Source organism: Lissotriton vulgaris, unplaced genomic scaffold (assembly GCF_964263255.1).
Source record: "Lissotriton vulgaris unplaced genomic scaffold, aLisVul1.2 SCAFFOLD_509, whole genome shotgun sequence".
Taxonomy (NCBI): domain Eukaryota; kingdom Metazoa; phylum Chordata; class Amphibia; order Caudata; family Salamandridae; genus Lissotriton; species Lissotriton vulgaris.
The window spans coordinates 171,234-187,979 of NW_028247190.1; the positions used below are offsets into that span (position 1 = coordinate 171,234).

The 16,746-nt window shown below is 48.8% G+C and overlaps 1 protein-coding gene across 2 annotated transcripts in view; it reads right to left on the reverse strand.

The window, feature by feature from the left end:
- The window catches only part of SEMA3F (semaphorin 3F), a 371,011-nt gene that overhangs the window by 56,947 nt on the left and 297,318 nt on the right, over positions 1-16,746 (reverse strand). For both annotated transcript variants that reach the window (XM_086949651.1, XM_086949652.1), the window contains 3 exons: positions 9,468-9,607; positions 5,066-5,180; positions 2,415-2,484 (listed from right to left, as the gene is read on the reverse strand). In XM_086949651.1, the coding sequence (XP_086805777.1) occupies positions 2,415-2,484; positions 5,066-5,180; positions 9,468-9,607 (325 nt within the window). The remainder of the gene's footprint in view (positions 1-2,414; positions 2,485-5,065; positions 5,181-9,467; positions 9,608-16,746) is intronic.

A 16,746-nucleotide genomic window follows, 5' to 3' on the forward strand; every position in this document is an offset into this window, starting at 1 on the left:
GTACTGTAATGTTATGTGCTCAGAATAGCCATGCTACTTACTCTCTTAGCCACAGGTTATTGATAGCTGGTGACGCCGTACTGTAATCAGCAAATTGATTTTTATTAAATTGCTCAATTTTGAAAAAAATTACACTTTGCCGCTGAATTGTGACCCCTACCTGTGTGTGTGCCCTTCCATTTCTGGTGCTTTCTGGCCATTATAACATCTTCTTAGAGTTTATTGTTGCTCTAATGGGTGTCATTTCCTAATATTTATTTGTTTCCATCGTTTCCATTTCTTGATTTTGTTCTGGAGAAAGTGTCACTCATAGTTGTTGGAATGTCACTCATAGTTACACTGACATTATAATAATGTCACACAAAGCAACCTGAAACCTTGGCAGCTATGCTGACAAGGACATGGTGGGAGCCCTAGAGAGAGCAGGAGGCAGCATAGAGCACTGCTCGGGACCATGACAAGGGTGGGAGTGGGGCCCCCAGAGAGAGCATTCTCCAGGACAAAGCTCATATGAGAAGGGATGAGGCAGCAAAATGGTGCCCTCAGGTAAGCACTCTTGTTAGAAGCACCATGTGGGCATCCGCAGGGGGGGCCATGGGGGGGCCGAAAATGGTGCAAGGCAGAGGGGAGAAGGGTGCAAGGTAGAGAGGAGAATGGTGCAAGGTAGAGAGGAGAAGGGTGCAAGGTAGAGAGGAGAAGGGTGCAAGGCGGGGAGGAGAAGGGCGCAAGGCGGAGAGGAGATGGGTGCAAGGCGGAGAGGAGATGGGTGCAAGGCGGAGTGGAGAAGGGTGCAAGGCAGAGGGGAGAAGGGTGCAAGGCAGAGGGGAGAAGGGTGCAAGGCAGAGGGGAGAAGGGTGCAAGGCAGAGGGGAGAAGGGTGCAATGCAGAGAGGAGAAGGGTGCAAGGCAAAGGGGAGAAGAGTGCAAGGGGGATGGTGATGAAGTAAAAAATGTGCCCCCCCCCCCGGAAACATTTCTGCGGACGCCCATGGCAACGCACACTACTTTGTGAGAGAGAGTAGAGAGAGAGAGTGGAGCGAGAGAGAGAGTGGAGCGAGAGAGGGAGTGGAGCGAGAGAGGGAGTGGAGCGAGAGAGAGAGTGGAGCGAGAGAGAGAGTGGAGCGAGAGTGGAGAGCGGGAGAGAGAGAGTAGAGAGAGAGGGTGGAGAGAGAGTGGAGAGCGGAGAGCGAGAGTGGAGAGCGAGAGTGGAGAGCGAGGGTGGAGAGTGAGGAGTGAGTGTAGAGAGAGTGGAGTGAGTGTAGAGAGAGTGGAGTGAGTGTAGAGTGAGAGAGTGGAGAGAGAGAGAGTCAAGAGAGTAGAGAGAGAGTGGAGAGAGAGAGAGTGGAGAGAGAGAGAGAGTGGAGAGAGAGAGAGTGGAGAGAGAGTGAGTGGAGAGCGAGAGAGAGTGGAGAGCGAGAGAGAGTGGAGAGCGAGAGAGAGTGGAGAGCGAGAGAGAGTGGAGAGAGAGAGAGAGAGAGTGGAGAGAGAGAGTGGAAAGAGTGAGAGAGTGGAGAGAGGAGAGAGAGAGGAGAGAGAGAGGAGAGAGAGTGGAGAGAGAGTGGAGAGAGAGTGGAGAGAGAGTGGAGACTGACTGACACGGAGTCTGAATACTGACGGAGAGACAGACTGGCTGAGAAACTGAAAGAGAGATAGAGAGACTGACAGAGAGAGAGACTGAATGACTGACTGACTGACAGAGAGAGAGAGAAACTGACAGACTGACTGACTGAGAGAGACTGAATGACAGAGAGACAAAGAGGCTGACTGACTGAGCAAGAGAGACTGACTCATTGAGAGAGAGAGAGAGAGAGAGAGAGAGAGAGAGAGAGAGAGACTGTGATGGAATTGGGGTCACAGTATGTATGAAGCTATGCAATGCCTCTTAAGATTGCTATTGTCTACTAATAAAAATGTATTATGAAAATGTGCTCTTTGTAGTTACATCTGCTTTTGAAATACTGCAATGTCGCTTTGTCTAATGTTTTAAAACGGAAACCAGAAGGAGCAGTGGATGCACTTTTGTCAAAACTCAACGATGAGTGGGCCCGATGTTGTATATCATGACAGGAGTCTGCATCAGGAAACCCACCTAAACTTGGGCAAACTTCCCGGCCTACTGATGGCAGGGACCCTGTAATGAATGGACCACCACCTATGATAGCCTGCTGGCAGACTAAGCCCAACCTTTAACTCCACCATCCTGTGTTACTTATCACGGCTGTATTGGTGACAGTGGCGTAACAATCGCCCCGCATCCCCTGCAGAATGGCGGGTCGCTGACCTGAGCGGTCTAGACTGGCACTGAGGATGGGAGGGGGGCCCCCTCCATGTAGTTTGCAGGGGGGCCCCCTCAAGTTTCGTTACGCCACTGTCTCGGACCTAACTGAGAAAGGCCAATAATAAGGTACAACTTACCCGGAAGCAGAAAAAACGGCATAAATAACTGGATTCTTCACATCCTGACTCTGCTGGATAAAGACATCCTCTGGGGGAGGGAACAAGAAACACCACTTCAAGGTCAGTTAATCATGGAACACAAAGCAGATCAGCACCAGAGCCTCACAGAACGGTGTGAATGGTCCTCTGAGGTTTGGGGGTTAATGCTCAGAAAACCATCCTTTAAGCACACGGCTGAGAAAGTACACCACGACCCCTAAAGTAGGTAATCATGCATGCAAACCGCACTGCCCGCAGAGCTAGGCCATAGGGACCGCCCCTCCTCAAACAACACAGAATCAGGCACATTGCTGAATAAAGAAAATGATACTGGAACAAAAGCATAGAAAGAGCACATCAAGCAATACCAGAGCAGGCAGCTCCTCAAAAGGTGGCAGCCTCAGAGAAAAGAAGACACTCGGGTCAGAGAGAGCAGGCACGCATCTGTGGCAGAGCCTAGCATCGCATAGCGCTTGGTGCCCATAAAGTGTATGAGTGTGTGTGGGGGGGGGGGGGCGTGGGGGGGGGGGGGGAGGCTCCGCATGCAATGAAGAAAAAATCCTCTGATGTGCCCTACAGTCTGGCTGAGTAACACAGGCAAGACTTAATCTGGGTTCACCCGCGGCTCCGGTGCCACTGCACCCGCTGCACCATTGGTGGCTACACGGTGGTTTCATGCAGACAGTTCATCAGCAGTAACGCCACGTGAAAATACAAGCCAGAGAAAAAACACACTGCTTCGTAGGAAGCTGTGAAAAAAGGTCCGGGTCCCCTTAAGGGAGGGTGCAGGCTCTGGAATGTTAACTACTACTGTTAAGGGGCATCGCTCCCTTCGAAGCGCTACACACCCAGCAGGAGTGCTCCAGTGTCGCCAATATACTTGATGTCGTTGGAGCAAGTGTTCTGCAGAAACCAGGAGGCGGCCGCCTTCCCTGTGGTCTGGGGCAGGTCCGGGGTCGGCGACCTCGTGGGTCCAGTTCCAGATCCAGGGACATGAATGCAACCTTACACGGTGGTGTCAGTGGAGCGGCGGGCTCTGCACTGGCGAGGGAGCACCGCGCTTGGATGAAGGGCCCATTCATGTGCAGCTCGCCCCAACCACCTGCTCTCCTGGGAATGTGTGTGGAGAGGAAACGGGGGTATGCACGAGGGATGGACCAAGTGGTTTACTAGTACAGGCCATGGTGCAGGGAGCAGTGGGGCATTGGCAGCTTGGGAGGAGGAGCTGTTTCACCACAGAGGTTCTTAACCTTTTGACTACTGTGGACCCCCACTTAATCAATACTGAAGAAGAAGCCAGGGGCCCCCATTGAATCATCATTAGAATCCGCACCCCCACTGAGTCATTACTGGAAGCCTGGGGACCCTGGTCTAAGTATTTCCGATTATTTGAACCATAAAACTATTGACAAAATATACAGAAAAAAAGCATTAAAGAATACACAAAATGCTGAAATATTCTATTTAATTTAGAAACAAATGTACAAAAACCAACATTTTAATGGGAAGGTTGGAGCTTTTCTGAATTCAATTGAGGCCAATCATCTTCTATACTATGTTCTGTTCGAAGCACTTGCACTGCTCACATAAATCAGTTCGAGGGTACTAACTCAATTTATAGCCTACTTTCAAATTCTTTCACATTTTAAGAATTTTTTAAAATGTTAAATTCTACATTTTGCGTATTTCTATACTTCTTACATCTGTTCATATCATTTAATTGTCTAAGGAGTCGTAGAACCCATGAATAGGCTATTTATGTGGCAACTGGGAATTATAGAAAGTCCCATGAAGAAACTGGCTATAACACACATTAGTACCACAAGTACAATGTTGCAAAGTGTACCAATTAGAAGGCTTAGGGAGTAACCTGGCACTGCTGTACTGATCCGCAAGCTAGCCTGCTGTTGCCTGCAGACCACACACCAGCAGAGTAGAAAGTTATACCTTCAGTTGTCTGGAAAAGTAGAACACCTCTCAGTTCTTTGGCCCATGACTTCATCTTACACTGAACATTTGCGGCGGGCATAGAGCCTGCATGCCTTCTGGGGCAGCATGATGGTCTAGGCTGTCATACAAGGTGGATCAAGGATGGGGAAAGGAGAATACAGCGGAAAAAGAGTAAGCAGTAAGGAATGCACAAACTGAATTGGGGCGGGAAAAAATAAGATAGGAAGCGTGGAGCATACAGGAACTGCACCACGGTGAAAAGGTGGATGGCAATCTCGATGAGTGGGAAGGAAGTGTGTGATACGGTGGTGTTCGAGTGCAAACTTTTACTGTGGTAGCTTACGGCATTATGAAATGCTTAGATGGGGCCAAAGGCTTGTTATCATCCCATACACCTTGACCATATGCCAACACACTCATCCCAGGGGCAGATGTCTGGTTTGGGCCAATACCGTGCATTTTTACCAACTTAAATGTTAACATGGAAGGATTGCAACTCTCTAAGGAGGTTATCTTTCATCGACAGTGGCTAAGAGGTCCCAGGAGGGAACACACACCTTCTCAGAGGTATGCCAACTGAAGTTTCAAAATACGGAAACATGACTGGTACATGCGCAGAACCTGTAAAGAAAAGGTTAAATAATTGTCTTTTGAGGGAAACCAGGCTCATTGGTACTTACGGAGCTCATCAAAGTGGGTTTCAATGTTGTCAGCACCAGGCACTGAGCAGATAAGTCGAGCCTTCAGGAAAGTGCTCCACTTGTTCACAAGGCAACAGTGCCCCCCATCGTCGTTCTAAAAACAGGGAGCAAAACATGGAGAATTAGACAACAATTTCAGTACCAGTTGATGGGGGGGGGAGGAGGAGTTATGTGACCCCTGTTAAAATCATTGTGGGTGCTGCTGTCGATGGTGCAGGTAAGAACAGAGCTCCTACCGCTAGAGGTTCCACCACCAAAAAGTGATGCTGATGGTGGTATGTTGACTTGTGAATGTTGTAGTGAACTGTCTCTTGAGTTGTATTGAACGGAGTAGGAGAAAGGGTTTGGGATGGGGGGGCAGCTGAAGAGATTCTATGTCGCTGGCACCTTGCAAGACATGGGAGATTACCTGGGATCATTGGTTGCTCAAAGGAATGGTTTGGCCAGTGGCTGAAGAGGCCCTATACGTGTTAATGGACTTCTGTGTGTGTTGTACCTGCTGCCAGGAGTGGTGTAGGACTCTTCTTTGTCCAGGAACTAGAAAGAATAACGTAGGAGCACAAAGTGATGGAGATTTGGAAAAGGTACAGTAGAGCTGATGGAGATTTGGAGAATGGCAAACAAGCACAGTCAAGGAGTTGTATGGATTGGTGAGGCTATGTGGTTATTCTGTGGGACAAGTGAGAATGGTGGAGCAGTGGCGATAATGTGCGAGAGCACGCAGAGGGTCGAGCCAAGATGGTATAGTGTTCTAGCATAGGGAGCGGTGGAGGCATGGGGCTATGGTGTAGAAATAAAGAGTAGTGGAACCATGGGAGTAAAATGTTGTATCGGAGCACAGGGTTGTGGAGCTGTGGTGACTGTGCATGCGAGTTATGAGTGTGATGGAGCGGTTGTGATACGCAGCAGTAGGAAGCGGTAAAGTAACACCAACTGTGTGGGATTTCCAAAGAATGGCCCTTGCTATGCAAGAGATTAAGAGATTGGTCTTCCTGTAAAGGGTATGGAAATGATCTTTGAAATAAGGAGCTGTCTATTGAAAAACGTTAAGGAAGGCGGTGTAGGAGTCATTCTTGACGATGAATAGTATTGAAACTGGAAGTGGAGTAGGGAGTAACGTAGGAGCAGTGGTTATGGAAAATATATAGCGAATGGTGTAGGGCTGCTGGCTATGGAATAGCTAAGAGGATGGTGAATGAACACGGAGGAAGCATTGTGAATGATGTAGGGGACTTTCTGTTGCGAGCTGTATAGAAAAGTGTAGAAGAGGCCTTGAAGCGGATCTGGTTTTGGAAGCATAGTACAGAACACTACTGAGACACCGCCCAATAAGGAGTTCAATCAGGGAATTGTAAGCGGCTACTCACACGTGAGGGTCCCAAGGCCGGGGGGGTGGGGGGGGGGGGAGAGGGGGGGGGGAGAGGGGGGGAGGGGAGGTGGGGGTCCGCAGATCTGTTTAGCCAAAGAGTTAGGTCTTAAGGGTCAGGGCAGGTGCACTGATCAGGAGCGTGCTGTATGAAACCGAGTCACTGCAGGGCCTAGGAACGTGTTTCGTGTAATGCTGTTGATGAACTGCTTAAGGGTGCACATATATGGAAAGGTGCAGATGAGCTGCTTAGGAAGGAGTACTCTTTATAGAACGGTGTAGGGGGGAGACTAGGAACATGCTGTGTGGAACAGTGTAGGTGCACTGCCTCGGAAGGCATTGTATGGAACAGTGTAGTTGCAATGCCTAGGAAGACACTGTATGGAACAGTGTAGGTGCAGTGCCTAGGAAGGCACTGTGCGGAATGGTGTAGGTGCACTGCCTAGGAACACTTTCTGTGGAATGATATAGATGCACTGCCTAGGAAGGCACCGTAGGGAACAGTGTAGGTGCACTGCCTAGGAACGCTTTGTATGGAACTGTGTAGGTGCACTGTCTACAGAGGCACTGTACGGAATGGTGCTGGTGCACTGCCTAGGAAGGCACTGTATTGAACAGTGTAGGTGCACTGCCTTGGTAGGCACTTTATGTAATAGTGTAGGTGCACTGCCTAGGAACACAGTGTATGGAGAATTGTAGGTGCACTGCCTAGGAAGACACTGTAGGGAACAGTGTAGGTGTGCCGCCTAGGAACGCTTTGTACAGAATGGTGTAGGTGCACTGCCTAGGAAGGAACTGTATGCAACAGTGTAGGTGCACTGCCTAGCAATGCACTGTATGGAACGGTTTTGGTGCGTTTCCTAGGAAGGCACTGTATGGAAAGGCGAGGGTGCGTTTCCTAGGAAGGCACTGTATGGAATGGTGTAGGTGCACTGCCTAGAAAGGCACTGTACGGAATGGTGTAGGTGCACTGCCGAGGAACACTTTCTGTGGAATTATATAGATGTACTGCCTAGGAAGGCACCGTAGGGAACAGTGTAGGTGCACTGCCTAGGAACGCTTTGTATGGAACTGTGTAGGTGCACTGTACGGAATGGTGCTGGTGCACTGCCTAGGAAGGCACTGTATAGAACAGTGTAGGTGCACTGCCTAGGAACACAGTGTATGGAAAATTGTAGGTGCTCTGCCTAGGAAGGCACTGTAGGGAACAGTGTAGGTGTGCCGCCTAGGAACGCTTTGTATAGAATGGTGTAGGTGCACGGCCTAGGAAGGCGCAGTATGGAATGGTGTAGGTGCACTGCCTAGGAAGGCACTGTATGGAACAGTGTATGTAGGTGGACTGCCTAGGAAGGCACTGTATGGAACAGTGTATGTAGGTGCACTGCCTAGGATGGCACTGTATGTAACAGTGTAGGTGCACTGCCTAGCAATATACTGTATGGAACAGTTCTGGTGCGTTTCGAAAGAAGGCACTGTATGGAAAGGTGAGGATGCACTACCTAGGAAAATTCAGTATGGAATGGTGTAGGTGCACTGCCTAGGAAGGCACTGTATGTGATGGTATAGATGCACTACCTAGAGAGGCACTGTATGGAACAGTGTAGGTGCACTGTCTAGGAAGGCACCTTAGGGAACAGTGTAAGTGTGCCCCCTAGGAACACTTTGTATAGAATGGTGTAGGTGCGCTGCCTAGGAGCGTTTTGTAAGGAACTGTGTAGGTGCTGGTGCACTGCCTAGGAAGGCACTACATGGAACGGTTTAGTTTCATTTCCTAGGAAGGCACTGTATAGAAAGGTGAAGGTGCACTGCATGAGAAGGCCCAGTATGGAATGGTGTAGGTGCACTGCCTAGGAAGGCACTGTATGGGACAGTGTATGTAGGTGGACTGCCTAGGAAAGCACTGTATGGAACAGCGTATGTAGGTGCACTACCTAGGAAGGATCTGTATAGAACAGTGCAGGTGCACTGCCTAGGAAGGCACTGTATGTAACAGTGTAGGTGCACTGCCTAGCAATGTACTGTATGGAACAGTTTTGGTGTGTTTCCATGGAAGGCACTGTATGGAAAGGTGAGGATGCACTGCCTAGGAAGGCACAGTATGGAATGGTGTAGGTGCACTGCCTAGGAAGGTACTGTATGTCATAGTATAGATGCACTACCTAGAAAGGCACTGTATGGAACAGTGTAGGTGCACTGTCTAGGAAGGCACTATATCGAATGGGTTTGGTGTGTTTCCTAGGAGGTCACTGTATGGAAAGATGAGGGCGCACTGCCTAGAAAGGTGCAGTATGGAATGGTGTAGGAGCACTGCCTAGAAAGACACAGTACGGGATGGTGCCGGTGCACTTTCTAAGAAGGCATTGTATGGAACGGTGTAGGTGCATGGCCCAGAAAAGCACTGTAGGGAACAGTGTAGGTGTGCCGCCTAGGAACGCTTTGTATAGAATGGTGTAGGTGCACTGCCTAGGAAGGCACTGTATGGAACAGTGTATGCAAGTGGACTGCCTAGGAAGGCACTGTATGGAATAGTGCATGTAGGTGCACTGCCTAGCAATGCACTATATGGAACAGTTTTGGTGCGTTTCCAAGGAAGGCACTGTATGGAGAGGTGTGGATGCCCTGCCTAGGAAGGTACAGTATGGAATGGTGTAGGTGCACTGCCTAGGAAGGCACCGTATGGAATGGTGTAGGTGTACTGCCTAGGAAGGCACTGTATGGAACAGTGTGGGTGCACTGATTAGGAAAGAACTGAATGGAACGGTTTTGGTGCATTTCCTAGGACGCCACTGTATGGAAAGGTGATAGTGCACTGCCTAACAAGGTGATGCATGGAATGATGTAGGGCCGCTAGACAGGCGCGCAATGTATGGAATGGTGTAGGTGTGCTACCTAGGAATGCATAGATTGTGTACTGACCCAGGCTATGACAACTGCGTGTTAGGCTGTGACAGTGGAGAAAACAAAGTGTAAAAAATTGTAAATGTTTTGAGATCAATTCCCGAAAAGAAAACCTACCAAGCAGATCCTCCCGATGCGGGAGAAGACGGTGGGGCTCTGGGGGGCGTCGGCAGATTTCTCCCGGAAGAAGAAGTAGAGCTTATCGTCGTTCTTCTCGGCGCTGTCCGGGATGAGTTTGGCGTGCACAAAGGCCGGGTCTGGAAGCGAGGCCAAGAAAAGAGGGTCAGCCTCGGAACTGCAGCGGCGCATGCGCAGACAAAGACCAAGGGCTGGGAAACTTGTGCCCATCAACAACCGAGCATGGAGGCAGCAGGTGCAGGGCGCCTAACCCTGCTGGAGACACAACAGGCTCCCCGGGGAGGGCTCGTTAGCAGAGCTGTCTTCGCTCTGGGCACATAAAGTACTGCCTTGGGTTATCCCAGGAGAGCAAAAACTATCACATTAAACCGCCCATTTCCGGAATATGCTTCATTTTAATGCCCTGGAGTCCGAACATCCATATTGTTATTCATCCAAACATCTGAGGCAGGACATAGAAAACAGAGTGACACGAAAACGTTCGCAGCAATTACGACTCATTCAAAAATCACATGGAGCTGTAGGACGAGTGGGCGGTTTCATCACTGGTACTGTGATCACCAAACATCCCAAGGTGTCACTTCTGATTAAAACCAATGATATGTATTTATCAGTGCTTTGTTTTTTTATATAGAGGGAACCCAACCCGTATCGGTATCAGAGCGCTTTACAATAGACAGAACAGTTTGCATGCAAGGGGGTCAGTGATCGGGATTTAAAGATTAATAAAACATTCTAGAACTGACGTTTGTACTCTTCCCTGCAGCTTCAAAACAGTTACAAAGCGAGTGAGCCCTGCAAAGGTGAACAAGGAATTTAGGGCCAGACGTATGAATACATTGACTGGTCGCAAACCCTGTGATTTGGTAAATTGCAGTATTTATGCCAAGAAACGGTGTTTTACCTACTCAAGATATTTGGCCACATATTACTGAATCGCTAAAAGGGTTTTGGAAACCATTAGGAATCACTATTGGGAAGTGTTTAGGGTGCCTTTTCCACATAGCGGTTCCTTATGCCATATATTAATGTTTTGCAACTGAAATCCGGTTGCAAAATAATCATATTTTCCTGACTACTGAAAGGTAGCATTAACCCACATTTGAAATTGTGAAGGGATCCCCGAATTACCCCTTCCCCTTTGTAAATGGTCAAAATACATGTTTAGGTGTAGGCAGTGGCCCAGGAGCCTACTGACTTCCATAAAAAAATGTTTATTTATTTAAGAATAATGGTTTCCTTAAAGGAAAACAGCTCGCATTAAAAAAAGATTGCTTTATTTCAAAGCAACCACAGATATGGTGGTCTTCCGACCCCTGCAGGCTACCATCACTGTGATAGAAGCGAATCACTTTGGGTTGCGATTTTCAACCTACCTTATGTTATGTTTGCATAATACCACAGGATTTACAAAAAGTCTGTGCGCAAATTGCAACCACTTTTTGAGAATACTATTTTAGTACATCTGACCTTTAGCCCCTTTGTTCATTTACCAAACAGATTAATTTGTATTGATGCGGCCTGCTGAGAAGTAGCGGGCCGACTTATGCTTTTATCCTCATGCAATTGATAAAATAAGAGCTAATGACCTTGGTAAAAGCAAGGCGTATTACCTGTAACTGTATAAGTGCAAGACTGTGGCTTGTCAACAAAATTCCTTTCTATGGTGATGCTCTGGCAGAGAAAGTGGACTCCCGTACAAGTGTGCGGCGTATGTGAGATGTATAACGGAACAACGCAGGTAAAAACATTGCATGCCTTTACAACGCAGCTTTACCTAGCATTTTTAGCATTTTTTATCACACATATGCTTTTACCTTCCATGACATTATCATTCATAATTAGTCTAACTAAGATAAGTAGAAGTAGGGGAAGTTTAAATATATATATTTCTATATTTAATGTTTATCTTTTTGGGTGTGAGAAACCCCAAATCCACATATGTACCTTAAATGTGTGGTAAAGGCATGCGTGGTAATAGCCTATATGAGGTAAAAACTTAAGTGGTAATAGATGCGTAGCACTGCGATGTACAAATCGCGTTGTACAGACAGTTTCCCGAGTTGTGTATACACTAAGTTGTCTCTCCAAAATGTTCATGTTGTTGTGAGGAAACAAAGCCCATCCGATTTCTTTCCTTTATAAAGCTCCTCGTTTAAGGCTTAAATATTCTAAATTGTGATTGGTAGAGGTCCCAGAATGCATAACAAAGGAATTTGTCAGAGATGCAACTGACTACACTGAGTTAACAACTTGAATCCAGTACAAATCACAAGAAGGATGCCAGACCACTACTGCCCCAATTTCCCTACCCGTTATGAGTACAGAGGTCAGAGGGGTCACTTCGACACACCCTCCAGCTGAGTTTTCGAGGAAATAAACCTCTCAAAAAAAGTAAGCATGGTTTCCCATGGGCTCCATGAAGTACATTACACACAAAATGTGTTACTCGCCCTCCCTACTGCCCGTTTATTGTTTCTCATGTGACCACCCGCAGGGGGCTCGGTGGAATGCAGGCCGCGAGGCCTGGGGGGGAGCAGTCTCTAGCCCCACGCTGACAGGATTCTTCAAGGAACACATTTCACGCCTCTCCGCGGCTAAAACCCGATCTCCCCGGACTCCGTTAGCTCAGCTGTCGCTGGGACGTCCCCACAGCTGGGCGCGCTACCGGTCATGCACTTGCTGCACGCATTGCTCATCCGTCTTGGGATAGAACGGGGGGCGAGAGATAAGTGACCTAGATCAGTTATCAGAGATGACAAGGGTCTTCTTACACTTGCCCCCTTCTGGAAGTGAGAAGGGGTGAGAAGGGACCAGGCACCAGTCCAGCCACTAAACGCCCAGCCACCGAGACCCGCTCCCAGTAGTCGGCGCCATTTCAAGAGAAAAATCTAATATTTATCTACACTTCTGTGAATGCAGAGGCAGCGGCAGTCAGCTATGCGGAGTGTGCCTAACCCTTGTGATGTGTCCTCGCAGGCTCGCACCTTATAAAGCCCTAACCCAGGGGCGGCTGGTGACATTTGAAAGTGGTGAGGCGTAAACTAATTTGCATATTGCACCGCAGCGATCGAGCGCAGTGAGCGAGCCCGAACCACCTTGCATCCATCCATACATCATTCATGCATCCGCCCATCCATCCACCCACCCACCCTGCATACATCAATCATTCATGCATCCACCCATCCATCCATCATGCATCCGCCCATCATGCATGCATGCATCCATACATCATTCATGCATCCACCCATCCATCCATCCACCCAACCATCCTGCATCCATACATCATTCATGCACCCACCCATCCATCCATCCATCCATCCATCCATCCATCCATCCACCCACCCATCCATCCATCCATCATGCATTAATCCATCATGCATGCATCCATACATCATTCATGCATCCACCCATCCATCCATCCACCCACCCACCCACCCATCCTACATCCATACATCATTCATTCATGCACCCATCCATCCACCCATCTATCCATCATGCATCCACCCATCATGCATGCATCCATCCATACATCATTCATGCATCCACCCATCCATCCACCCACCCATCCTGCATCCATACATCATTCATTCACCCACCTATCCATCCATCCACCCATCCATCATCCATCCATCATACATCCACCCATCATGCATGCATCCATGCATCCATACATCATTCATGCATCCATCCATCCATCCATCCACCCACCCATCCACCGAACAATCATTAATGCACCCACCCTGCATCCATCCATCATTCATGTATTTACACATTTCTGCAGCAGATGCTTTAACACACTGAACTATCGCAAGTCATTTGTGCAAGCTAAACACCGAAAAACACACTCTTACCTTGCTGCCAGTCCCGCACACGTCACAGGCTCACAGCGCCCCTGGCCAATCCTGGCGCCAGGGGCACAGGTACCCTCTCGCCCGCAGCACGCCCATTAGGGCTCCTGATGGGCATGCGCAACGCCGCCAAAACACAAGTGCGCATGCTTGGGCACGGGTAAAAATTCACCCTCCGTCCCCACGCATGCGTACTTGTGTTGCCGTCAGTACAATCATGTCAATGAATCAACATGACGCCCGCCCGGCGGTCTGACGTCATGTTGATTCATTGACATGATTGTCATGAGGGAGCTGCGGGCGGCGTTGGGCGGGGGGGCTACGCCCCCACGCCCCAATGGACGAACCGCACCTGCCCTAACCTATGCCTATCCGTTAATGTCAAGCGGTGCACGCTGCCGCTTGAGAGTCCTTGTTCGTTTGGTCTGAGCAGCAGAGCCGAGGTATTGCTTCTGTGCGGCACCATGGAGCCTGCCTCCCAACCTGGGTTGAGATAGCCCAACCTTGTAAATAAATCAAAACCCTTATTGACAAAGCCATGTTTAGGTCTGGCGTTGCCTGCACACCGTTTGGCTTTGCCAGTACTTATTTTAATATGGTTTTGTAAACTTTTATTGTTGAGGGAGTTGCCAGGTTCTCACCAGTATTAAAAAACAAAACATTGGCTAAAAGCAAAGATATTTTTTTCTCTCAGACAATACACATTGCTATAGGAATCCCTGGCACTGAGCAGAACTACTTTGTGTGCACATTTGCTCCTTATGAAAGAGCGCAATGCCATCACACATACTGAAGTTAGCCAGTGTCTGGATTGGGCTAAACTACCGCCTCATGTTCTAGTGGGTGGAATACATGTGACTGACAGAACAAAAAAAAAAACACATATCGATGAGGACGACTGGCTACAAGCCCCTAATAACGAAGAATATTTTACGAAGAATATTTTACGAAGTATATTTCATATGTATATTATATATATATATATATATATATATATATATATATATATCCTTCCACAAACTTGGTCTGTAAAGTGGCACACTCCTCTGCTGGTGCTCGCTCAAGGTCAGACCACCTTTCCAATTTCGATAGCCAAAGCAATTAGCAGCACTTGAGAGCTCCCTTTGCTCTTTTATTTAATCAGCATAACGGTAATAACCAAATTCAAACGCCAGCCAATGTGCAACACACAAAAGTGGTTGAAACACGTAGGCTGGTGTTTTGCTATTAACAGTATGCTGATTAAATAAAAGGTCAAAAGGTACTCTCAAGTGCCACTAATTCTTATAGATAGATAGATAGATAGATAGGACCATATTTCCATGGAAAAGCCTTTTAATACTGGACTATATCTTCGGAGTCATATGATGAATCTACATAAAATGTGCCCTAAAAAGTGTTATCGTGAGTATTGTTAAGCATGTAAAGTTTCAGTGTGATCGGTGAAGTGGGGGACAAGAAAAAGTGGAGGTAAAAAAAAGTGTGTTTCCCATGTGAATTGCTAATATAACTTTGAACACTACTACAGCCTGAACCGCATATCACACTTTCCCTTATTTGGTGCAAATCCGTTGAGTTGGTGAGAAATTAAGGAAATCCAAATTTTATATCTGCTATTGAGGACTATTTCGGGACTAATAAGAATTGTGCAGAGATTTTAGGAGCTCTGATTGGCTGCCAACACTTTTACCAGGAAGTGTTGGCAGCCATCAGTCAAGTCCCCCCCCCCCCCCCAAAAAAAAAGACGTAGGGAAAAATGGGGGCAGGGTCGGAATGCCCCAACCCCCAAGCCTTGATCTTGGTGTCACTGGGGGATCCCGCCAGGGAAAAAAAATTGATGTGAATTTGTGGCAAAATAAAAACCTCAAGTGCGGGCTCTCGCGCTAGTTTTCAAAAGGCCTCTGGGTGGACCAGGTCCTGGAGGCATTTTAGGACGGAGGTGGGCACACGCGTCCCCCTCAAGGCTCTTTGAGCCCCAGGGACTACTACCTCCCCAGGGCTAAACAAACATTGATGGGGGGCCGCGCGGACCCCGAGCCACGGGGAACACCACCTCATGGGGATAAACAACACACAATTGGGGGCCCTGCAGACCCCAACCATGGGGACCACCACCTCCCCAGGGCCACATATTTGTTTTTAAATGGAAAAAGGGCAGAGGGGCCCGGCCCTCAAATAAGAAAGAAGAGGGAGCTGTGTGGCCCCACTCCTGGAGCCATACATGGCCCTGGGGACTGCCAACCCCCAGGGCCTGCTCCGGCTATGCCCCAGGGTGCCCACCCCAGGACATAGCAGTTTGCCTTTGCTTGGCGGGAGCTTTGACACTGCACTTCCAGTGGGTAGGAACAGTCAAAGTGCTTGTGCCTGCTGGAAGCCGAGGTTCTATCTCTTTCCCTGCCTGCAGACAATCGGGCAGAGAAAGAGACAAAACAATAGCTCCTGCACAGAGGGAGCTGCCTTTCCAGCAGCACCCACAGTGCAGTAGCAATGCTCGCTTCCGTAGGAGGCGGAGAGCTGACTGGGTCTGCGGGGGCTCTTAATGCTCCCTGCGGTCCCCAATGTGCACACTGGGTCCTGGCGATGGCCAGGGCATCCAGAGACACATGGCCGGGCTCCAGGGAATAAGTCCTTGTGGCCAAAACTGGCCAGTGGAAGGGGGCTGTGTAGCCCCCTTCCACAATTGTATTGTACCTGGGCCACAGAGGACAGTGTCCCCAGGGACACATTTGGCCCAGGGAGGGGAGCTGTGTGGCCCTCCCTTCCCATTACATTTCCTACAGGGTTGAGGGTTCCTGGGGCAAAAAGAATCAGCACGAGACGAGGGCCATGCAGCCCACCTCCCCAAAACAAAATATATATTAAGGACGGGCCCCAACTCGCCCATTCCAATGCGGCTGGGCCCCCAGGGAGGGGGGCCATGTAGCCCCCCCTTCCCCATTGAATGTTGGCCGGCCCTGGGGCTTGGGGTCGCTGGGGCCAAAATCAGCCCAGGCAGGAGGGACGCGTGGTTCCCACTCCCATTCAAATTTGGCTGGCCACTCACACACTCACTCACAGACCCACTTACTGACTAACACATCCACGCACAGAGCCAATCAGACTCACTCACCCACTCAGATTTACATACCTACTCACAGACCCACTCAGAATCAGGCACTCACTCACAGACCCACTCAAACTCAGTCTTTCACTCACAGACCCACACACTCATAGAGGCACTGACAAACCCACTAAGACACACTCACACCTACTCACATACCAACCAAGATACTCACTTAAACGCACATGCACCCACTCCAAGACACACAAAACCACTCACAGACCCACTAAGACACTCATGCACTTGCTCACAGACTGACACAGATGGAGGAACCCACTCACTCACAGACCAATTCAGATGCTCACCC